This window comes from Molossus molossus, unplaced genomic scaffold (assembly GCF_014108415.1).
Source record: "Molossus molossus isolate mMolMol1 unplaced genomic scaffold, mMolMol1.p scaffold_m16_p_17, whole genome shotgun sequence".
Lineage (NCBI taxonomy): Eukaryota > Metazoa > Chordata > Mammalia > Chiroptera > Molossidae > Molossus > Molossus molossus.
The window spans coordinates 54,216,164-54,240,956 of record NW_023425352.1 but is presented as its reverse complement, the minus strand read 5'-3'; the positions used below and the strand labels follow the sequence as shown (position 1 = coordinate 54,240,956).

Below are 24,793 nucleotides of genomic sequence, written 5' to 3'. Positions count from 1 at the left end.
TAATCTAAATTTAACTGTTAAACAAAGCTTATTAATGAACTTTGAAATACCACCTCATCCAATGTACTACTTCTTCTTCACTTTTTCAGAACCCTAACGTCTGGGGTTTGAAGGGCCATCTCTATTTTCTGAGTGGAAATCATGCTGAGGCCAAGGCATGCTATGAGAGAACCGTTAGTTTTGTAGTGGATGCTTCTGAGATGCACTTCATCTTCCTGCGACTGGGGCACATCTATCTGGAAGATAAAGAGGTAAGGGATAGAGGATGGGGCGTAACCATGTAAATCAGGTCCTGGTCTGGGACTTGACTATAGTCAATTATTAATATCTGTGTGGACTAAAAATAGTAATATGATAGTGGCACTTTTATATAGAAAGGCAAAGTGACTTGCCCAACATCACATAACCAGTAATTAATAGAAACAGGATTTAAACAGAGGCAGTCTCATATTAGTCTGTGATTTTAAAACCATTATGATGCTAATTTCTTTATTAGCAGTAGTGGAAATATTCTTAGCTTGCCTTAACTAATGGAAAGTGTCATGGGACTCAAAATAAATTCTCCAAACTTCCTCCTCAACACAAAGGAGGAGACTAACCCCATTTCACAGGGTATTCTAACCTGCCTCTTTAGCAATTCCTCTCTATATTTTAGGAAATGCGCCCTGGCTGGTTTGGCTCAGCGGTTAGAGCGTCGGCCTGCGGTCCAGAGAGACCCAGGTTCAGTTCCCGCTAAGGGCATGTACCTCGGTTGCAGTTTGTCTCCAGCCCTGGTTGGGTCGTGCGGATGGCAACCACTCGATGTGTCCCTTTCACGTCGATGTTTCTTTCTCTCTCTCTCTCTCTCTCTCTCTCTCTCTCTCTCTCTCTCTGTTGCTCTCTCTCCCTCCCATTCTACCTGAACAAAATATGGAAAAATGACCTCGGGTGAGGATATATATATATATATATATATATATATATATATTTTAGGAACTGCCACAAAATTTTTTAAAAGAAACTTTCTCTTATGGAAAATTTCAAATACACACAAAGTAAACAGAATAGTAGAATAAACCAACATGGACCCATCATCCCACTTCAACAATTATTGACATTCTCCAAAGACCTTTTCTTTTTTTTTTCTAATCCTCATCCAAGGATATTTTCCCATTTATCTTCAGATAGAGTGGGAAGGAGAGAGAGAAAGAAACATCGATGTGAGAGAGATCCATTGATTGGTTGCCTTGCACACGACTCCGACCAGAGCTGGGGACCAAACCACAACCAAGGTACATGCCTTGACTAGAATTGAACCCGCGACTCTTTGGTCCATGGGCTGATGCTCTAACCACTGAGTCAAACTGACCAGGGTCCAAAGGCCTTTTGATTCTGAGCTCTTGTTTCAACTTTATTCCATTTCTCCCCCCCAGAACACCTCGTTTTCTTTATATTTAACATAAACTGCCCTGGCCAGTTTGGCTCAGCAGTTAGAGCATCAGCCTGCGGTCCAGAGAGACCCAGGTTCAGTTCCTGCAAAGGGCATACCTCAGTTGCAGTTTGTCCCCAGCCCTGGTTGGTCGTGTGAGTGGCAGCCACTCGATGTGTCCCTTTCACGTTGATGTTTCTCTCTCTCCCCCTCCCACTCTATCTGAACAAAAAAATGGAAAAATGTCCTCGGGTAAAAAAATAAATAAATAAATAAAAAATAAATAAATAAAAAATAAATAAATAAATAAAATAAAACAATAGCAACAAAAAGTTACAGTGCCTTATAATTTAACTAGGAAAGCCCACATAGGCTTGAAAGAGAAAAATTACAGTACTAAATAAGAAAAATCTGAGAACTGCTAATTTATGCAGTCACTAGGCAAGGAGCTCATAGGCTATTTGCTGAGACTCAGCTATAGTTCCATCTTTCACATTGAAGATACAGGAAAAGAAGTGGTCCTTTGAGGGCTACTACTTTTCTTTGTTCTTTTTCTAGTTTTTATAAATGTCTCCTGTACTACTGAAAGCTTCTAAGACATTTTATAACAAGGGCACAGACTCTCAGAATAATGAGGCTCTATCAAGTATATTCCTTAGTTCAGAGATTCTGTATCTGTCATCCACCACATGATGTCACTTTTAAGCAAAAGGGTATAATCCATAAAGTCTAGGTGGAATTCACATAATCACCATGGTCACCCAGAACTTTTCATATAACTCCTTGCCTCAACTCTTAAAGAGACTATAAATGCCTTGGAACTGCTTTCATGTCAAAGTCTGCCCAATTTAGTCTATCCTTCTCTTCTCACTAGTCTTGTTGTAATAGCTCCCTGAAAACAGACATAAAATACATTCCAAGCCCAGAAAAGCCAATACGACATTGAAAGAGAAGAACAAAGGTGGAGGACTGACCCCCTACCCAACTACAAGACTCACTATAAGCTACAACAATAATTAAGACAGAGTGGTAATAGAGCAATAACAGGCAAACAGATCAGTGGAACAGAATAGAGGGCCCAGAAATAGACCCACATAAATATGGTCAACTGATCTTTGACAAAAGAGCAAAGGCAATACAATGGAGCAAAGAAAATATTTTCAACAAATGGTGGTGGAACAACTGGACGTCTATATGCAAAAATTAAATCTAGACACAGACCTTATACCTTCAAAAATTAACTCTAAATGAATCATAGGACAAATATAAAATGCAAAACTATAAAACTCCTAGAAGATAATATAGAAGAAAACCTATATGACATTGGAAATGATGCTGACTTTTTAGGTACAATACCAAAGGCATGATCTATGAAAGAAGAAATTAATAAATTAGACTTCAATGAAATGAAAAACTTATGCTCTGCAAAAGACAACGTGAAGAGAATAAGAGACAAACCACAAACTGGGAGAAAATATTTGCAAATGTCATATCTGATAAAGGACTGTTACCTAAAATATACAAAGATGTCTTAAAACTCAATGGTAAGAAAATAATCTGGGATTCCAAAATGGCGGCAGAGTGAATGGAAGCTACACAGACCATCTCCCAGAACCAAACTGGAACTACAACTAAAATAAAGACAAGTAAACGGGAAAAAGCAACAGAAAAGCAGCTGGCGAGGATCATATAACCAGGGACACTGACTCAATCCTGGTAGGACTGCAGAGGTGCAAGGGGGGGCTGGGAGCCCACAGACAGCAGCAGTCTTAGCTGTGAGCAGTGCCCTTGGGTTAAACTCCCAAGTGGCTCTACAGCGCAGAACTGGGACAAACGCTAAAATAGCCACGGCCACTCACCTTGGGCTCCAACAGAGGGAGGACGGACTGGACTGGAACTGTGTGGGGACACTCGGGATTAGGAGGGGGCTCAGAGCTTTTGCGGAGTTGCAGCCACATAGAATGGTGGCCATCTTACTCCTTCCCATGGTTCTGGGGAGAGGCAGCACACCCTCCCTTGGAGATTCAGCCCCACCCAGGTGGGCCATTGAAATGCAAATTGAGGATCACTAACAACCAGCATCTGCCCCACCCTCAGGAAATTCCCTTATGCTAAGCCCCTGAGGGAGTTTTTCATTCAACTGAGAACCCAAGCTCTTCAAGTAACCGCTACTGATAGCCTCCAGGCAAAAAGCTAGAGGATAACTGTACCATTCCTGGGCTAGCAACTCTAACCAGGAAAGTAAGACTTGACAGTGGTGTTTAACGTGGGTCCTCCCTCGCTCCTCCAAACCCCAGAGAGGGAGCCACAAACAGCAGAATACCAACACCCACAGGGAAAATTTGGCAGGCTCCAAAGCCCACTGTGATAGCCAAAATGGTAAAACAAAGAAACAAAAGCCAAATGAAAGAACAAGAGACCTCTACCAAAGATGGCATAAATGTGGAGCAGTTAAGCAAGTTAACAGAGCTAGATTTAAGAGCCATGATCTTGAGGAAGCTCAACAGCATGAGTAAGGACATACAGATGTTGAAAATCAACCAACTGGAGATTAAAAACCACCAAGAAGAAATGAAGAATAACATATCAAAAATAAAGAACACATTGGAAGGTCTAAACAGCAGAGTAGAGGAAGCTGAGGACCAGATCAGTGAATTAGAAGACAGGATAGAAAAAATCAACCAATCAGAAAATCAAAAGAAAAAAATGATTTAAAAACAGGAAGACAGCTTAAGAGAACTCTGGGACAACGAAACGTAATAATATTTGCATCATAGGAGTCCCCAAAGAAGAAGAAAATGAGCAAGGGTTAGAGAATATATTCTAAGAAATAGTGACAGGAAACTTCTTTAATTTGGTGAAGGAAGAAGGCATTCAAGTTCAAGAAGCACAGAGAGCCCCAAGTAAGAAGAACCCAAACTGGCCCACACCAAGACACATAGTAATCAAAGTGCCAAAAATTAAAGACAAAGAGAGAATCCTAAAAGCAGCAAGAGATAAGCAACAGGTTACCTACAAAGGAACCCCCATAAGGCTCTCAGCTGACTTCTCAACAGAAACACTACAGGCCTGAAGGGAACAGCTTGAGGTAATCAAGGTCATGAAAAACAAGGATCTGAATCCAAGACTACTCTACCCAGCAAGGCTATCATTCAAAATAGAAGGTCAAATAAAGAGCTTTCCAGACAAAAAAAAGGCTAAGGGAGTACCAAACCAGCACTGCAAGAAAGGTTAAAAGGACTGCTGTAATTAGTAGAAAAAATAGGAAAAAAATATAACCAAACTAAACAAAATGGCAATGAATAAGTACATATCAATAATCACCTTAAATCTAAATGGACTGAATGCTCCAATAAAAAGACAGAGTAGCTGATTGGATAAGAAAGCATCACCCATCTATATGTTGTTTACAAGAGACCCACTTCACAACAAAAGACTCACATAGGTTGAAAGTGAAGGGATGGAAAAAACTTTTCAAGCAAACGGAGAGGAACAAAAAGATGGGGTAGCAATACTCATATCTGATAAAATAGATTTCAAAATGAAGTCCATAACTAGAGACAAAGAAGGCCACTACATAATATTGAAAGGATCTATCCACCAGGAAGATATAACCTTGATAAACATATATGCACCCAATATAGGAGCACCAAAATATATTAAAAATCTTCTGGAGGACTTCAAAGGAGAAATCGACAGCAATACAATCATAGCAGGGGACTTCAACTGAAACCACTGGATAGATCCTCTAGACAAAAAATTAGCAAGGAAACAGAGACTCTAAATGAAGTACTAGACCAAATGGACATAATAGGTATCTCCAGAGAATTACACCCCAAAACTACAGAATTCACATTCTTCTCAAGTGCACATGGGACACTCTCAAAGACAGACCACATGATAGGACACAAACTAAATCTCTACAAGTTCAAGAAGACTGAAATCATGTCAAGCATATTCTCAGATCACAATAACATGAAACTAGAAATCAATTGCAACAAAAACATGCAAAGACATTTGAACACATGGAGGCTAAATAGCATGTTATTAAACAATGAATGGGTTACTATGGAGATCAAGGAAGAAATTAAAAACTTCCTGGAAACCAATGAAAATGAACACACAACAGCGCAAAATCTATGGGATGCAGCAAAAGCAGTTCTGAGAGGGAAGTTCATAGCACTACAGGCCTACCTCAAGAAACAAGAAAAATTTCTAATTGAATGTCTAACCTCACAACTTAAAGAATTAGAAAGCAAACAAAAAGAAAACCCCAGAGCAAGTAGAAAGAAGAAAATAGTAAAGATCAGAGCAGAAATAAATGACATAGAGACCAAAAAACAATTCAAAGGATCAATGAAACAAAGAGCTAGTTTTTAAAAAAGATAAACAAGATTGATGGACCCTTAGCTAGACTCACCAAGAAACAAAGAGAGAGAACCCAAATACACAAAATCAGAAATGAAAGAGGAGAAGTAACAACTGACACCACAGAAATACAAAAGATCATTAACAACTACTATAAACAATTATATGGCAACAAATTCGACAATCTAAGCGAAATGAACAAATTTCTAGAAACACAGTCTCCCAAAACTGGACCGGGAAGAGATAGAAAACTTGAACAGACCAATAACAACCAAGGAAGTTGAAGAGGTAATTGAGACTCTCCCAGCAAACAAAAACCCAGGCCCGGATGGCTTCATGGGGGAGTTTTACCAAACATTCAGAAAAGAACTAACACCCATTCTCAAACTATTTCAAAAAATTCAAGAAGAAGGAAGACTTCCAAACTCATTTTATGAGGCCAGCATAATTCTAATTCCAAAACCAGAAAAAGACACTACAAAGAAAACTACAGGCCAAAATCCCTGATGAACATAGACGCCAAAATCCTGAACAAAATACTAGCAAATTGGATCCAGCAATACACCAAAAAAATTATTCACCATGACCAAGTGGGATTCATCCCAGGGATGCAAGGCTGGTCCAATATTTGCAAATCAATAAATGTGATACACCACATAAACAAAATGAAGAATAAAAACCACATGATCATATCAATAGATGCTGAAAAAGCATTAGACAAAATCCAGCATCCATTTCTGATAAAGACGCTCAGGAATGTGGGAATAGAGGGATCATATTTCGACATAATAAAGGCCATATATGAAAGACTTGCGGCCAACATCATACTCAATGGGCAGAAACTAAAAACATTTCCATTAAGAACAGGAACAAGACAGGGATGCCCACTTTCACCACTCTTATTTAACATAGTACTGGAAATCTTGGCCACAGCAATCAGACATGAAGAAAAAATAAAAGGGATCCAAATTGGAAAGGAGGAAGTGAAACTGTCATTATTTGCAGATGATATGATATTATACATAGAAAACCCTAAAGACGCCATCAGAAATCTACTGGACTCAATAAATGAATTTGGCAAAGTAGCAAGATACAAAATTAACGTCAAGAAATTGATGGCATTCTTATACACCAATGATGAACTCACAGAAAGAGAAACTGAAAAAACAATCCCATTTACCATCGCAGCAAAAAAAAATTAAGATACCTAGGAATAAACTTAACTAGAGAAGTAAAGGACCTATTTGCAGAAAACTACAGGACATTGAAAAAAGAAATAGAGGAAGATACCAGTGGAGCAGAATAGAGAACCCAGAAATGGATCCAAGACACTATGCTCAATTAATATTTGACATAGGAGGCAAGAGCATACAATGGAGTAAAGATAGCCTCTTTAATAAATGGTGTTGGGAAAATTGGACAGCTACATGCAAAAAAATGAAACTAGACTATCAACTTACACCATACACAAAAATAAACTCAAAATAGATAAAAGACTTAAATGTGACCCATGAATCCATAAAAATTCTAGAAGAAAATATAGACGACAAAATTTTAGACATCATACGCAGCAGAATTTTCACTGATACATCACCTAAGGCAACAGAAACAAAGGAAAAAATGAACACATGGGACTACATCAAACTAAAAACCTTCTGCACAGCAAAAGAAACAACCATCAAAATGGAAAGGCAACCCACTGTATGGGAGAACATCATTGCCAATGATACATCAGATAAGGGGTTAATATCCAAAATATATAGAGTACTCATACAACTCAACAAAAGGAACACAAAGAACCCAATTAAAAAATGGGCAGAGGAGCTGAATAGACACCTTTCCAAACAGGACATACAAATGGCCAAGAGACATATGAAGAAATGCTCAACATACTAATCATCAGAGAGATGCAAATTAAAATGACAACCTCACAACTGTCAGAATGGCTGCCATCAACAAATCATCAAACAAGTGTAGGCGAGGGTGTGGAGAAAAAGGGACTCTAGTACACTGCTGGTGGGAATGCAGACTGGTGCAGCCACTATGGAAAACAATATGGTGTTGCCTCAAAAAATTAAAAATTGAACTGCCATTTGACCCAGTGATCCCACTTTTAGGAATATACCCTAAGAAGCCTGAAACACCAATCAGAAAGAATATATGTACCCCCATGTTCATAGCAGTACTATTTACAATAGCTAAGATCTGGAAACAGCCCAAGTGTCCATCAGTAGACAAATGCATAACAAAGCTGTACATATACACAGTGGAGTACTATGCAGCTGTAAGAAAGAAAGATCTCTTATCCTTTGAGATGACATGGAGGGACCTGGAAAGTATTATCCTAAGTGAAACAAGCCAAGCAGAAAAAGACAAATACCACATGATCTCACTTATTTGTGGAATATAATGCATATAACAGTCTGAGGAATAGGGTAGACCCAGAAACATGGAAGTAGGTAACAGACTTACAACCCTTAGAAGAGGGGGTATTAGGGGGAGAAAAGAGATAAACCACAGAACTTATATGCATGTACACATAACCAATGGAAATGGACAACAAAGCTGGGGACGGATGGGAGTGATGGGGAGGAGGGTGTCAATAGGGTAAAAAAGGAGAAACATCTGTAACAAAACAAAAAAACCTGCAAATAATAATAATAATAATAATCTGATTTAAGAATGGGTCTTAACAGATACCTCACCAAAGAAGATATATACATGGCAAATAAGTACATTGAAAGATGCTCCACATAATATGTCATCAGGGAAATGCAAATTAAAACAACAGTGAAATACCACTACACACAAAATCTGGACAAAGTCGAGAACACTGACAACATCAGCTGACAAGGATATGGGACAATAGGCACTCTTATTCATTGCTGGTGGGAGTGCAAGCTGGTACAGCCACTTTGGATGAGAGTTTGGTGATATTTTACAAAACTGAAAATATTCTTACCATACAATGCAGCAGTTATGAACTATTTACCCAAAGGATTTGAGAATTTATATCCACACAGAAACCCGTACATGGATCTTTATAGTAGCTTGATTCATAATGGCCAAAACTTGGAAGCAACCAAAGATGTCCTTCAGTAGGTGAATGGATAAATAATCTGTGGTACATCCAGGCAGTGGAATTTTACTCAGCACTAAAAGAAAATAAGCTGTTGTCTGGCCGGTATGGCTCAGTGGTTGAGCGTCGATCCATGCACCAAGAGGTTGCCAGTACGATTCCCGATCAGGACACATGCCCAGGTTGTGGGCCCGATCCATTTGGGGGCATGTAGGAGGTGGCCAATTAATGTTCTCTCTCATCGATGTTTCTGTCTCTCTTCCCTCTTACTTCCTCTCTCTCTAAGATCAATAAAGGAAAAAAAAAATTGTTTAAAGAAAATAAGCTATCAAGCCATGAAAAAGTACAAAGGGACCTTAAATGCATAATACTAAGTGAAAGTAGCCAATCTGAGAGGTCTACATACTGCATGATTCTAACTGTATGACATTCTTAAAAAGGCAAAACTGTGGAGACAGTAAAGAGATCAGTGGTTTCCAGAGGTTGAGGAAAGGGAGTGATGAATAGGTGAAGCATAGAGAATTTTTAGGGCAGGAGAAATACTCTAATGAGGAAGGGTGAACCCAGAGGTAAACCATGGAATTTGGGTGATGATGAAGTGCCAATGTACGTTTATTAGTAGTAACAAATGTACCACTTTGGCGGGGGATTTTGATAGTGGGGGAGGGTATGCATGTATAGGGGCAGGAGATATATGAGAAATCTCTGAACTTTCCTCTCAATTTTGCTGTAAACCTAAAACCGCCCCCCACCCAATTAAATTATAAGAAAAACATGCAACTCAAGAACTCATTGTACTTGGATTGGTCTGGACAGCAACTGCTGTCCGTGATTAGCATAGCAATGCAATGTTTGATTCCAAAAAACAATAGCTTAGCGATGCTTTCTCTCTACAGTATGAAAAGGCAAAGAAAACCTACCTGCAAGCCTGTAAGAGATCACCTTCATGCCTCACATGGCTAGGACTGGGAATTGCCTGTTATCGGGTAAGAGGATGAGGGCTGACACTAAGCCTGTGCCTACAGCTGACTTTGATTCTTTGGTCTTTCAAGCACCCTGGGAGTTTGGGACGACAGTGAAATGGCAATCAGGGCAGTTTTCTCTAGTGAAAAGTTGCTCTTCAAAGTTTTTAGTAAACTGAAGTAGAAAAATAAAACATTCTTTTTAAAAAAATATTTTTATTGATGTTTTTAGAGAGAGAGAGAGAGAGAAACATCAATGTGAAAGAGAAACATCGGTCACTGCCTCCTGCATGCCCCCCACTGGGGATCCAGCCCCAAACCCAGGCATGTGCCCTGACTGGGAATTGGACTGGGACCTCTCAGTTCATGGGACAGCACTCAATCCACTGAGCCACAACAGCCAGGCAGAAAAATAAAACAGTTTTTTGGGTTTTTTTTATCCTCATCCAAGGACATTTTTCCATTTTTTGTACAGATAGAGTGGGAGGGAGAGAGAGGAAGAGAGAGAGAGGGAAACATCGATGTGAAAGGGACACATCGAGTGGCTGTCACCCTCATGACCAACCAGGGCCGGGAACAAACCGCAACCGAGATACATGCCCTTAGCGGGAACCGAACCCGGGTCTCTCCGGACCGCAGGTGGATGCTCTAACCGCTGAGCCAAACTGGCCAGGGCAAAACAGTTTTTTAAAATCTCACAAAAAGCCCGGCTGGTGCGGCTCAGTGGTTGAGCATCGACCCATGCACCAAAAGGTCGCCAGTTCGATTCCCGTCAGGGCACATGCCCAGGTTGTGGGCCAAATGCCCAGTGAGGGGCATGCAGGAGGCAGCTAATTGATGTTCTCTCTCATCAATGTTTCTTTCTATCTCTTTCTCCCTCTCCCTTCCTCTCTAAAAATCAATAAAGGAAAAAAAATTAAAAAATAATCTCACAGAAACCTGAACCAGGAAACTATATAATAAAAATTCCATGTTATTTGGTACAGAAGCTCATAAATTTATAATATTATCTATAAGAAAAAAAAATGATATGGGATATGAAGAATCTTAATTAAATTAATTTGTATTTATTAAGCTGTATGGCCTTTCTCTATTCAGGAGGAGCTACTACAGCTTCTGGTAGACCTTCTGCTCTACCACCCCTAAAAACTCTCGTCCTCTCCTCTAACCTTAGAAAGAGATTAGACTACCTGGCAATATGATCTAGTCTCTGCCACACTCTTTAGTCTTCTCTCTCTCTCTCTCTCTCTCTCTCTCTCTCTCTCTCTCTCTCTCTCCCCTCCAGCTACAGAGGCATACTTGAGTTTTCTGAGCATGCCATGCTTTTTAATGCATTTATATATTCTTTTACATAGAATGCCTTTCTTTACCTTGTACAGCTAACAAACTCAAACTCCTATTTATCTTTCAAGATTTACTTTACCAATGTTTCTTCTCAGAGTGTTCTTTAATCTCAGGGTAGAATTATTACTATTTTCCTTTGTCCTTCCACTAGATCATAAATATACTTTTATTATAGAAATGTTTACTCTGTATTGTAACTATTTATATGTTGAGTTTTTCTTTTCTTTTTTAACATATCTGTCAGTGAACTCTTTGAGGGCAGGGCTTATAGTTCATCTTTTTTTTTTTTTTTTTTTTATCCTCACCCGAGGACATTTTTCCATTTTTTGCACAGATAGAGTGGGAGGGAGAGAGAGGAAGAGAGAGAGAGGGAAACATCGATGTGAAAGGGACACATCAAGTGGCTGCCACCCGCACGACCAACCAGGGCCGGGGACAAACTGCAACCGAGGTACGTGCCCTTAGCGGGAACCGAACCCGGGTCTCTCCGGACCGCAGGCCGATGCTCTAACCGCTGAGCCAAACCGGCCAGGGCTATAGTTCATCTTTTTATCCCCAGTATTTAACATAACATAGTTCTCTTATTTAACATAAGAGAGTAAATCCTTAGCACATATACACTGATTGAATAATGAATCAGTGTCTCAGCGACATTTAAAATATAGGCTAAGGTATGGGATTTGCTGAAATGTCGTTCTTTATATTGTCTTGGGCCTAGAAATCCATTATTTTCTAAAACAGAAAATAGGAAGAGCTACTTTATTGGGGAAAGGAGTGACTTATTCGTTCCTAAGTGGCCTTTTGGAAGATTTTACAAAGCAAAATCACAGTTTTAGGAAGCAGCGATGATACCCATGTAACCAGAGCTCAGGAAGCACCCTGGAGTCACTGAGTATTGTATTGATTGCTCAAGTTTGTGCTGTTAATAACTAATTTTAGGGGAAAGGAAGTTTTCTGAATGATAGTATTTTGACAGGCTAATAGGACTTTTACCTTAAGAAAGGGATGCAGAATATAAAGGAAAAAACTACAAATGTCTCTGATAGCCCATTGTATATGGGGAAATCACTGAATGATGCACACACAACAGTAAATACTTCTGGTTTTCCAACTCTGGCACCTGAAGCTCCATGGCTCATGGATGCCCTGCTGGGACTGCTGTGGAGGAAAGAAGGAAGAGAGTGGTGTAAGTTGAGAGCCTAGAAGACAGGGCTCCAGATTCCCCAACCTGGGTTTTTAAGCAGAGCAGTTTTACTTTTGACTGGTTTATATATGGGGCCACCACACAGAATTTTGTTTGAAGAAAGAGTTCTGTTGCTAAAAATAAAATAAAAAATTGAAATCTATTGGTATAGGTCACATACACCAGTGTTATTTAGACATAGTATTTTCAGATAAGCTGACTCCAGCTGGCTTAAGTGAAAACTATGGTGACTTAACAACTCACACATCTTTTTTTTCTTTTTGTCAAGCTGGAGGAGATCACGGAGGCAGAGGATGCTCTCTCTGAAGCTAATGCATTGAACAACAACAATGCTGAGGTGTGGGCCTATCTGGCTCTGGTCAGCCTGAAAGTGAGTGTTTACTATCCTTACACAATGCCCTCTTAGGGCAAAGAGATGAGGAACTAAGTAAAGCAAGGGATAGCAGAATGGCCATTAATGCATGATAGTTGAGATTTGATCAGCTTCAGATTTACTCATTACATAAATGATGAAGTAGGGACCAAGTCTGGGGAATCTCTACTTGAAATGTGCTTTAAAAATCATATACTCACCCTGGCCAGTTTGGCTCAGTGGTTGGAGCGTCAGCCTGCGGACCATAGAGTCCCGGGTTCGGTTTCCGCTAGGGGCATGTACCAAAAAAAAAAAAAAATCATATAGTCAAGTATGTTGGTCTGGAAAGGAGATTCTAAAAATGGAAGTGAGCCATTTGAGCTTGGTGGTCATGGGTGAGCAGGAGTGGGGTGGGCCAGAGTTGACTCCTGGTCAAGGGTTCAGGGTAGGCTCCCTGCAGCACTTTCAAGCTACTCCACAGGTCCAGCCCAGGGTGTGCCCTGCCTCAAGATAAAGGAGGATGTGGAAATCAGAGCCTGACCTAGGGTTGGATTTAGGAACACTGAATGGGGAGCTGTGCAAGAGCAGAGACTGACATTGCAGTGGGATAGCAGATTGGATTTGGGGGCAGTGAGCTGTTCTCCTTCTGTCCCTCTGGGTGCCTCTCCCCCCCTGCCTGTCCTCTCTTATGTAGGAGCTCAAGCCTGGGACAATGGCAAGCGTTCATGTATAGTCATTCCAGTTATACTCAAGATTTACAAAAAATTCCTGGAGCCATATATTTACTCTCTGATTTCCTTCTTTGTAAATTATGTATGACCCAGAAAAACTATATAAGAATCCAATGATAAAAATAAAGGCAAAGTACTCTATCCTGCAAAGCTGTCATTTAGAATTGATGGCCATATAAAGAGTTTCCCAGACAAGAAAAAGTTAAAGGAGTTCATCACCACCAAACCGTTATTATATGAAATGATGAAGGGTCTTTTTGAAAAAAAAAAAAAGATAAAATATATGAACAAACAAAATGGCAATGAATACATATCTATCAACAATGGAATCTACAAACAAAATGAACAGGTAGAACAGAAACATTCTCATAGATACAGAGAACATTTTGTTGGTTGCCAGATGGGAGGGAGGTTGGGGGAATGGGTGGAAAAGGTGAAGGGATTAAGAAGTACAAATTCATTGACAGACTGACAAACCTCAAAGGGAAAGGGGTTGGGGGGTGGGAAGAAATAAACCAAAGAACTTATATTGTATAACCAATGAACACAGACAATGGTGTGGGAAAAGGTGGGAGGGGGCGGGAGCAGGGAGGAGGGGGTCAATGGGGAAAAAATGAGGAACATCTGTAATACATTCAACAATAAAGATTAAAAAAAAAAAAACTAACTGAACCAATAATAAGTAAAATATAAATATAAACTAAAAAAATAAATAAATAAAGGCAAAGTAAGAGAATAGATATATATGGATTACCACCAACAAAAGGACCAACAGATATCTCAAAAGATCCCATTGTTTTAAAATGAACCTGATACTATGAAGCATCTTCTTTGTAATTGTCTTTGACTGTTTTCATCTGAGACCAGAATTTGGGATAGTGTAGGTATTTACCTGATACTAATCAGGAAATACATGATATTTTTACTTGAAATGTATTTAGTTATATTTAACAACCTTGTTTCTGAGTTCCTTTTTCATTAGTGTAGTTTTCATTTCAAAAAAATAAATAAGTTTTAAAAAATGGGAGTGATATATCAGAATATAAACAAAGTCAAGACCAGTGAAGGAGATGTTCTACTAGTCTTTCTAAATCATTGCTTCCTGTTGAACTATTGGCTGAGGGTGTTTATCCTTGATACAGATGGAAAATGAGGTGGGGGTATTGTGGGAGTCTGTAATAGCTTCTTTACCTATAGAAAATAACTGTCCCAAAATTATATAAGTCGCTTAAATAACTTGTGCATCAGTCTAAAATCAAATTGGGAATAATGAGATTGTCCCTCAGTTTTCCATTGGCCAATATAACACCAAACTGACAGGGAGTATTGTGATTGTAAGAAAAATGAACAAAATAAAAATTACTGGATATTCTATTCCTGAACATCAATATGAAAATACCTGAATTCTTACCTCAGCTCTGTCACAACTGGTTGTGGGATCTTGAGCAAGTCATTTAAACTTGATGGGCCTCAGTTTCTTCATTTTTAAGCTAAAAGTGTCAAAATTGAAGATTTTAATACACTTCTCTCAGAAACTGATAGATTAAATAGGAAAACAATTAAATATATGTAAGATTTAAATAAAACAATTAACAAGGTGCCCTGGCCAGGTGGCTCAGTTGGCTGAAGCACTGTCCCGTACACCAAAAAACATTGCAGGTTTGATTCCCGGTCAGGGCACATACCTAGGTTTCGGGTTCAATCCCTGGTCTCTCACCTAAATCAATCAATCAGTCAATCTCTCCCTCTCTCTCTCTAAAAGAGCATATACTCAGGTGAGGATTCGAGAAAAGAGAAAACAAAAACAACAATGTAGAGCTCAAACAACAACATAGAACTCTGCATTTAACAGCTATAGAACACATATTCTTTTCAAGCACAAATGAATTATTAATGTGCTAAACCACAAAGACAGATTCAACAAATACATGAAGATCACACTATAGTAAAATTATAAATGAACAACCAAAAGATAGGCCAAAAGACCCACATTTGGCCCAGCTGGTGTGGCTTCATGGATTGAGCGTCCTCCCATGGACTGAGAGGTCACTGGTTTGATTTCCAGTCAGGGCACATGCCCAGGTTGTTGGCCCAATCCCCAGTGGAGGCATGCTGGAGGCGGCCAATCATGTTCTCTCTCATCAATGTTTCTGTCTCCCTTCCTCTCTCTCCAAAAATCAATAAAGGGGGAAAAAATGTATAAAAACAACAACAAAAAAACAACAACAAAGCCATTATATACTGGAAATATGGAATACAATTAAAGCTGTATAGAGAGGATAATTTATAGGCTTGAATACATATTTTAGAAAAGAGGACTGAAAAATCAATGGATTAAGCATTTAAATCAAGAAATTAGTAAAGAGAAAGCAAGGAAACCCAAAGAAAGGGTAACCAAGAAAATAAGGAGTATACCTACACCTGAAACTAATGTAATGTATGTCAGTTATACTTCAATTAAAGAAAAATAAATTTAAAATTTTAAAAACAGAAAATAAACAGAAGTAAATTAAACTGAAAACAAGGACATAATAGAGAGGATTAACAAAATCATAAATTTTTTTTAAAGACTGGTAAATAGATAAACCTCTTGCATAACTGATTAAGAATTTTAAAAAGAGAAGGCAGAAATAATGACTATTAGCAACAAAACAGAGACTGAACTGCAGAAAATTATTGGCTAAAATTCAACTCATTCATGATGTTTAAATGAGCAAATTAGCTTTTTTAAATCTGAAAATCTCTCTTCTAAAATCTATACAATTATATGAAATGGTGAAAAATTAGAAGCATTTCTTTTGAAGTCAGGAACAAGACAAGGATATCTGCTATCATCACTTATATTCAACACTATATTGGAAGTTCCACCAAGACAACAATACACATACACACACAAAATAAATTGGAGGGGAAAGATTAGGAAGGAACCCAAGAGAACATACAAACACAGTGAAAGATGTAATACGTTCCAGTACTTAAAGTGTAGTCACAAATGAATAATGATGACTACTAGTGGGGAAAGGGGTTGGGGAACAGGGTGGAAGCAAGACATCTTAATGTGTACCATATCCTTTTTATTTTAAATGATGTATATGTATTATCTATTCCATAAATATTAACAGAGAAGTAGATTTGGCAAGAATGCTGGATAAAACAGTAATGTAAAAAATCAATATAATGAAGGGCATCAAAGATCTAATAGAGATACCACGTTTATGAACAGGAAGTATCAATAATATAAAGTTGAAAAATCTCCCGAAGTATCTCATTTTAATGCAGTTCCAATAAAAATAACATAGTTTTTGAAGAATTGTATAAGATAACCATAAATTCACTTTAGTGCAAGATTTTCTATATTATACCACCTTTTGTATAAGAAAGAAGGACGAAAGAAATTATACACAGATTTTCTCATTTGTGGGGGATAAAAAGGAAAAAAAAAAGCACAGGAAGGAAAAGTCAGATTATCCAGTGTGGGTCACATGGGCAGGCATAGGGTAGAGAGAGGATGGGAGGGAATGAGAGGATGACACTCTACACCTTTTTTTTTTTTTTTTAATCCTCACCCAAGGACATTTTTCCATTTTTTTGTTCAGAGAGAGAGAGAGAGAGAGAGAGAGAGAGAGAGAAACATTGACGTGAAAGGGACACATTGAGTGGCTGCCTCCCACACGACCCAACCAGGGCTGGGGACAAACTGCAACTGAGGAACATGCCCTTAGCGGGAACCAAACCCAGGTCTCTCTGGACCACAGGCCGATGCTCTAACCACTTAGCAGACCGGCCAGAGCACTCTACACCTTTTTGTACAGATATGACTTTTGTACCATATTAATGTTACATATATTTTTCAAAGAAATAAAATCAACAAGAAGAGATCATATAATTCATATCATACACAAAGAAAAGCAAAATTATTTCTAATGAATAATATAGTAACACTGAACATGTGAAAGAGAACTAACTCAAGATACTTTTGAAAATGTTCTTGAAATATATACCCTCAGACTAAAAAGAAAAAAAAAAGCCCTCTGCACAAATATTTGACTCTAAGTAGTAAGCTTCTTTTTTGTAGTCTTGAGTTAGTTCTGAAATTACTGTGAATTACCCCATATTGTGGATAGCGGGAGCCAGTTTTATCACTTTCAGAGAATTACAAATATAGAAATGGGGACAATAAAATGAACTTGTAGTAGATTAGAGTTGGAGATACTCATATGGGGTCATGATTTGATAGTTAATATATATTGTATATAATACATGTAGAATGTATATTATACAAAGTGTGGGGCATGAGTGTACCTCGTGCTCCAGAGTGTGTTTTTAAATTAATTAAAAGACACTAGGCCCTGGCCAGTTTGGCTCAGCGGTTAGAGCGTCGACCTGCGGTCCTGAGAGACCCAGGTTCGGTTCCCGCTAAGGGCGCGTACCTCGGTTGCAGTTTGTCCCCAGCCCTGGTCGGTCGTGTGGGTGGCAGCCACTCGATGTGTTCCTTTCACATCGATGTTTCTCTCTCTCTCTCTGTTCCTCTCTCTCCCTCCCACTCTACCTGAACAAAAAAATGGGAAAATGTCCTCGGGTGAGGATAAAAAAAAAAAAAAAGAAAGAAAAAGACACTAGGACATTTGTCCAGTTTTAAAAAAAATAAAGGAATCAGAGACTGCTTGGAAAATAGATGATTTTAGGACTGAGTCAGGGATAGTAGATGAGTCTGGAATACTTTTCTGAATCAAAGTACAAAGTATTCAAAGACTGAGATGTCAAAAACACACAGGGAAAAAGACAAAGGAACTAGCTTAAAGGGGGCTCAGATTGGCCCTGTTTGGGGCAATTTGAGTATCAAAATAAATAATTATAGTAAAGGATTCTAAATGAGAAAGTATGAGTCCACAGTAATATAATTAAACAAGTAAATGTAGAAGAGGAAAGCTTACAGTAGAAGGCCAACTATTAAATGTATAAGGAGTCATGGAATTAGAAAATCACAATTTGGAAACCACCATAGTAATAATTAATTTAGGGAACAATCATCAATATACACTGACACTGGGGATGAATGTTTAAGGAGTAAGAAGAAGACATTTACGTAGACTCAAAGTATATCCCCACAAGATATATATTAATTACAAAGGGGAACAGAGTAATGTTATACTAATTTATATCCACTAGCAATTATGAGAATTCTTATCAATGTTGTTAAATATCAGACTAATTTTTGCCCACCTGATGGGTATGAATTTGTCACATCATTATTATTATTTTGGGGGGGGGGGTACCAAATTACTTTATTTGAAGGAATGGTACAAATGAAAAGATGTAAGTGGATGATTTGGTACAAGTTATAGAAAAGGTAAAGGTAACTCCAACATGCACGTACTGCTTTGGTGACCAGGGAAGTCACCCCCCTGGCTATGGGAAGCCAGCCTAAGGCTTAGCTCTCGTCACTGTCTCCCAGGGTGTGCTTGTCAAAGAGATACTCTGCCATGCCAGCTTCAGGAGCCCCCATTCTGCGCAAGTTGGTTACGTGGTCACCCAGTTCTTTGATGGATTTCACTTGCTCATTCAGGTAGTGAGTTTCAAGGAAGTCACACAAGTGAGGGTCATTTTTGTCAGTGGCCAGTTTGTGCAAGTCCAGTAGTGACTGATTCACATTTTTTTCCAAGTGCAATGCACACTCCATCGCATTCAGCCCATTCTCCCAGTTGTCACGGTCTGGTTTCTTGATTTCCTGGAGGAAGATTCGGCCACCTCATTGGTTCTGCAGCTTCATCAGTTTTTCAGCATGTTCCCTCTCTTCATGAGATTAGTGAAGAAAATATTTGGCAAAGTTCTTCAAAGCCTCATCATCGCGGTCAAAGTAGTAAGACATGGACAGGTAGACGTAGGAAGCGTAGAGCTCCAGGTTGATCTGGCGGTTGATGGCGGCCTCCGAGTCCTGGTGGTAGTTCTGGCGCACCTGCGAGGTGGACGCGGTGGACGTCATGGCGGGCGGCTAAGGAGGGGCGGCTGCGCGGCGCTGGAGCGGGGCCTTGGGGATGTCCAAGGCGTGGTGAGGAGGTGGCCGAAGGCGGTCAGGTGGCTGAGGGGGATGGGTCGAGCGCCGGTTCCGTCCAAGCACTGTTGAAGCAGGAAACCACGGCGACTCTCCGCGAAGACTGTGTGTCACATCATTATTTTAAATCGCATTTTCATGATTACTAATGAGGCAGAACTTCTTTTCATACATTTATTTTTAATAATTTTTATAATTTCAACAAATTGTATATTTCTATCCTGTGACCATTTTTCAATGAGATCAAGTTATCTTTAAGGTTTTTGAAATGAGGAAGTGATATATGCAATATATAAATGTTTTTCCTTACCATCTTTCATTTTTCTGCTTCACCTTTGAATTCACAGGTTCTTAATGAAGAAGGTATAGAATCCTCTGTTTTAGGTAGAGAAGTTTTTGGCAATGGACTTTTCCACCATAATGTTTGTGATATATCATTATCACCAGCTGCTACGTTTTTGTTTTGTTTTTTCAGGCTGGACGGCAACTGGAAGCTGAGCAAGCCTACAAGTACACAAAAAAGGTATGATATGGATGCCTCTGCTGTTTGCACTGTACTGAGGTTAGGAAACTGGGAGGAAGGTACTGGCTTAATTCAGAACATTATGGCATTTCATGATGTGAATATTTTTCTAGAGGCTTTTCTTACCATCTTTTCCATTATCATATGGCTGCTGGGTGTGGAATAATAACCCACATATTACCATGGGGGATGATCTTCTTATACCTCTTTAGAGAATGTGGTTTAATGAAAAAACAGATGGTCTGGGAGTCAGTAGACCTGAATTATGGTCCTAGTTTTGCCATTAACCTACTGTGTTAACCTTTCTGGGACTCATTTTCTTCATATGTAAAATAAAGGTGTTGGTCTAGTCTAGAGGTTAACAAATTTTTCCTGTAAATGGCAAAATAGGGAATATTTTAGGCATTGTGGTATAAAGAGCCTTTATTGCAACTACTGTACTTTGACTGGTAGTGAAAAAGCAGCCATAGACAAATCATTTTTCAAACATGGGTGTGTTTCAAATAAAACTTTACTTACAAAACCAGGCAGAGTGCTAGATTTGGCTCATGAGCAATGGTTTGCCAACCCCTGGTATAGTCTATTCTATCAATTACGAATTGTAAGCTACTTGAAAGACAGTGGCATAAACAAATTAGGAGTTTTATTTTTCTCATCTAATGAAGAGTTCAGGGCTGGTACCACAGCTCCACAATATTATCAGAGACCCAAATCTTTCTACCTTTCTGCTCCAGCAATCTTTGCATACAGATTCCATCCCTCAGAGTTGAAAGACAGCCATTGTAGCTCCAGCCACTATATTCATGTTTCAGGCACAATAAAAAACTAAAATTAACAAAAAGGGGGGGGGGGTAAGGATAAAGGGTCATGCTAGTTATTTCACCTTCCTTTAATGAGCAATGATTTCAACTTGCATTTTATTGGCCACATTGCTCATAAAACTTCCCTTGCAAGTTTTGCAATTTCCCACATGCAGGAAATGTGGCTTTTTAGCTGGCTGAACTGCTGCCCTGAAAAGAAATGAAGACTTTTTTTGTAAAGAAAGTAGATAGTGGGTATTCAGGAGGTAACCAGATGTCTCTACTACACACCTAAGATTCTAAAATTAAATTCAGATCTAATGTCTTTGATTCCTTTATGTCACTTGCCAAATAGGAATAGTATACATTAGTCAAGATATATTGGGTGATAATGTGAATCTTTAAAAAATAAACTTCATTCAAGTTCTTTTATGAATAATGCACAAACTATGAATGTTCATATGCCCTGATGAATTTTCCTAAAGTGAAAATATCCATGTAACCAGTACAACGTTCTAAGGTCTTTTAATGGAGTTACCGTGAAATAGAGAATATAGCCAGTTTCATCCCAAGGAACTATGTTGTTTAGCCGTGGCCCCAGAAATGTGGGGTCTCCACACAGGTATATCAGATATGTGTCCCCTTCCTTCCTCTGTTGCAGCTAAATTTGAAAGATGAGACTCTGCTTGCAGAGATCCACATGTTACAGGAGACTGTTGGCTTTGGAAATCCATCTTTCTGACATCCTTCCAGCTGAAGAATTTTCTGTATGGGACTCTGAGCTCTTTTCCTCCCCAGAGAAATTAAACCGTGGATGCTTCACCATTATGAGACCTGGGGATAAAGAACAAAAGAATCTTTGCCATGAACAGAAACCCATTCCTTTATTTCCATTGGCTAGCTTACTGGGTATCAGATGTTACTGGTTGTTCTTGTTGACAGTGAACTGGATGACAATAAAAAGTGGAAATGAGAGATTAAAAATTCATCAGTGTGGTTCTGGAGTTAAGGTATACTGAGGCATAATATAATTATATACAATCAAGGTACTAGGGTTTCTGGTGAAAGCTAATCAGGATCACTCCTGTAGGAAGTCAACTGCTAAGGTCCCTGGCCACGTTTACTTACTGGAACTAGGGGATTAAGACACCACTTTCTAAGGTGGAACTAAAGGAAGAAAGCTGTGCTGGGTCACTATATTAGGGCAAAGAGCATATTAGTTGTGGCCAGGACCTTTGGATGCAACGGTGAACAGAGATGCTAAACAAGTCTTCGCTTAAGGTGTAGGTACTGACTAACCATTGGTATCTTGATGGATCTAAAGCACAAGGGCTCCGTGAATACTACACTATCCTCTCATCGATGCAAAACTCACAACTGAGGTCATTATTTTAGGGCGAAAGATGACAAAGGGACCATACTTCACCCCTGTTCTCCTGGATCACGGCACAGCAAAACCAGGAATAAAGGCCCCCCCTCCTTTATTTTTTAGAGACGGTGGGCAGAATAGGAGGGAAGGTGAGGGGCATATTAGTAAACACAGAAGTATAAACTCGACATTCATTTATAGTCCTTTTCTAGTCTGGTGTCACCTCACTGACTCCCCACCAGACTCTGAGCTTCCTGCGGGTAAGGACAGCGCCCTTTCATCTTCGCGTTTTCAGGACTGCGCCTTGGCCCTGACAGCTGCTCAAAAAACCTTTGCTGGAAGGAAGGACTGGTGGAGCGCTGGAGCGCTGCTCTTGGCCGCTCCCGGGATACTCCGGGAACTGCTCCCTCCACTAGGGACTCAGGCCAGCACGGGCCGCGAGCGCCCACAAGGCGAAGCTTACGCCGCCACCCGGCTACCCGCAAATTGCAACGTCCTTTTTTGCGGCAGTTTACGTGAGGTACATCAGAGTTCACCGTGTTGCACTATGGGAGATGTAGGGGCGAGAAGCGGAAAGGGCAGGGCGAATGGACCCTTCGCTTCCGGCACCGAGGCGCTGGGTCTGTGAGCGCGGCGCGGCGCGGCGCGGCGATGCCCGCGGTTTCGCAGCGTTGACCCTGCGCGTCCGTCCTCCGCCCCGCCGTAGGCGATAGAGCCGGGCCTTGCGGGCGACGGGACGCTGGGAGGAACTGCCACTGGCGCTCGCCGGCTGCACCATGGTCCAGCTCAGTGAGTGGCAGCGACCCCGAGAGACCTTCCGGGCGATCGCGGGCGCTGGGGGGCGTGTAGGACCGGCTGCCGCAGCGCAGTCCTAAGAGAGCTGGAGGCAACCCGAACCTGAAACGGCCGCACGGCCTTACGTTGGATCCTCTTCCTCAGTTTTTCTCACTTCCCCCTGAAACCCTGTAACATAAGTAGCACTCATTTTGTAGCTGAGGCAGCCGTGCATCCTACCTGGTCACAGAACTAGTAAATGTCAGGCCTGTGCCGAGTGGATGGATTGGAGCTGAAGTCATTTCTGGCCAGAGTGCATAACAAGGGTTTCACAGAGGTCTTTTCTAAGCCAGATTGCCAAGAATTGGGTAGAGAGGATTGTCACTGGAGGAAGAGGATTGTTTTTCTTACCCCATTTTACCCATTTTGTGCCCTCGGTTCTTGTGTCTTAACCACTTATTTCTCTACAGCTACTCTGCTCCACAAGGCCTACCATGGGGGCCACTTAACCATCCGTCTTGCCCTGGGTGGTTGTACCAACCGGCCTTTCTACCGCATCGTGGCTGCTCACAACAAGTATCCCAGGGATGGCCGTTTTGTGGAGCAGCTAGGCTCCTATGATCCACTGCCGAACAGTCATGGAGAGAAGCTCGTTGCTCTCAACCTGGACCGGATCCGGCACTGGATCGGCTGTGGGGCCCATCTCTCCAAACCTGTGGAAAAGCTTCTGGGTAACTTGGCTCTAACTTAACCTAAGGATTTTAAATTGAAGTCAATTACAAGATGATGAAGATTAAGAATGATTTTCATTACCTGTAGGCTGTTCAGGACTTGAGTGAGAGAGAGGTGGAGTTGTGATCTCTAATTGCCATTTCGAATCTGGAGACCTTTTGTGGACTCCATGAGATTTTTTGGGTGACTGGGATTTTCTGCTAAAAATGGGAATAGTGTGTCTTAGATGGCTGTCAGTTTATGTTTTTAATCCTCACCTGAGGATATATTTACATTGATTTTTTCAGATAGTGTGGGAGGAAGAGAGAGAGAGAAACATTGATATGAGAGAGGCACATCAAAGGGTTGCCTCCTGCACAACCCCAATCAGGGCTGGGAACCCAACTGTGGGCCAGTGCTCTAATCTCTGAGCAAAACCGGTCAGGGCGAGGAGCATGTTTTAAATCCATGCTCTAGTTCAGGTCTCTGTTAGACTTCAGTTATGTGAGCCTGAGTTCCCAGGGAAACATTGGCTTGTACTGTGTTGTAATGAATGACAATCCTCTTGCTTTTAGGTCTTTCTGGCTTTTTCCCTCTGCATCCCATGGTGATCACAAATGCTGAGAGGCTGCGACGGAAACTGGCACGTGAACTCCTCTTAGCATCTCAGAAAACAGATACAGAGGCTACAGAAACAAAAGCAAGCTGACTTCAGTGAGCATAGTAGCATGAACAAGGTCAAAGTCCTCTTAAAACACTTATGCAGAGTTCTTAGTTTTATTAGATTTAGAGGTCAATAAATGATGTTTTCCGTGTCATCCATGTTCTTCTGGCTTGGCCTGAGCAGGCCCCAGGGAGAGATTTGTTCTTGTGTGACACAGGGCTGAGTTTAGGTACTAGTTAACTTTTTCAGCCTTGTCTGGGGAAACACAGTGGCAGTGCACTGGGTTGGAATTTTGGGTTGGGTCATGGGTCTTTTAGACAACTTTACAGTCTGCTGCCTTCTAAAACTTCCCTGTTTCAGTCCCCAACCAACATGTCCATGGCTTGTCAAAGTAATTCCTTCCTTAATCATTTATGGTCATCCCATCAGTTCAAGAACACGGTTACTTTGCT

General features: G+C 40.3%; 2 protein-coding genes and 1 pseudogene across 3 annotated transcripts in view; 2 read left to right on the top strand and 1 right to left on the bottom strand.

The window, feature by feature from the left end:
• The window catches only part of CFAP70 (cilia and flagella associated protein 70), a 105,722-nt gene extending 84,157 nt beyond the window's left edge, over window positions 1–21,565 (top strand). For both annotated transcript variants that reach the window (XM_036265116.1, XM_036265115.1), the window contains 5 exons: window positions 90–251; window positions 9,752–9,841; window positions 12,634–12,735; window positions 19,976–20,023; window positions 21,485–21,565. In XM_036265116.1, the coding sequence (XP_036121009.1) occupies window positions 90–251; window positions 9,752–9,841; window positions 12,634–12,735; window positions 19,976–20,023; window positions 21,485–21,565 (483 nt within the window). The remainder of the gene's footprint in view (window positions 1–89; window positions 252–9,751; window positions 9,842–12,633; window positions 12,736–19,975; window positions 20,024–21,484) is intronic.
• On the bottom strand, window positions 18,812–19,820 carry LOC118632657 (annotated as a pseudogene).
• Window positions 21,566–22,837: 1,272 nt separating the features above from the next.
• On the top strand, window positions 22,838–24,480 carry MRPS16 (mitochondrial ribosomal protein S16). Its single transcript, XM_036265361.1, has 3 exons — window positions 22,838–22,981; window positions 23,437–23,697; window positions 24,253–24,480. The coding sequence occupies exons 1-3, from the start codon at window positions 22,969–22,971 to the stop codon at window positions 24,384–24,386; spliced, it is 408 nt and encodes a 135-aa protein (XP_036121254.1). The 5' UTR covers window positions 22,838–22,968; the 3' UTR covers window positions 24,387–24,480.
• Window positions 24,481–24,793: the final 313 nt, after the last annotated feature.

Bases quoted from the DNA above. Each gene is read 5' to 3' on its own strand.
- MRPS16 (XM_036265361.1), top strand. The intron at 23,698-24,252 runs GTAACTTGGCTC...TCTTGCTTTTAG, and splicing joins ACCTGTGGAAAAGCTTCTGG to GTCTTTCTGGCTTTTTCCCT.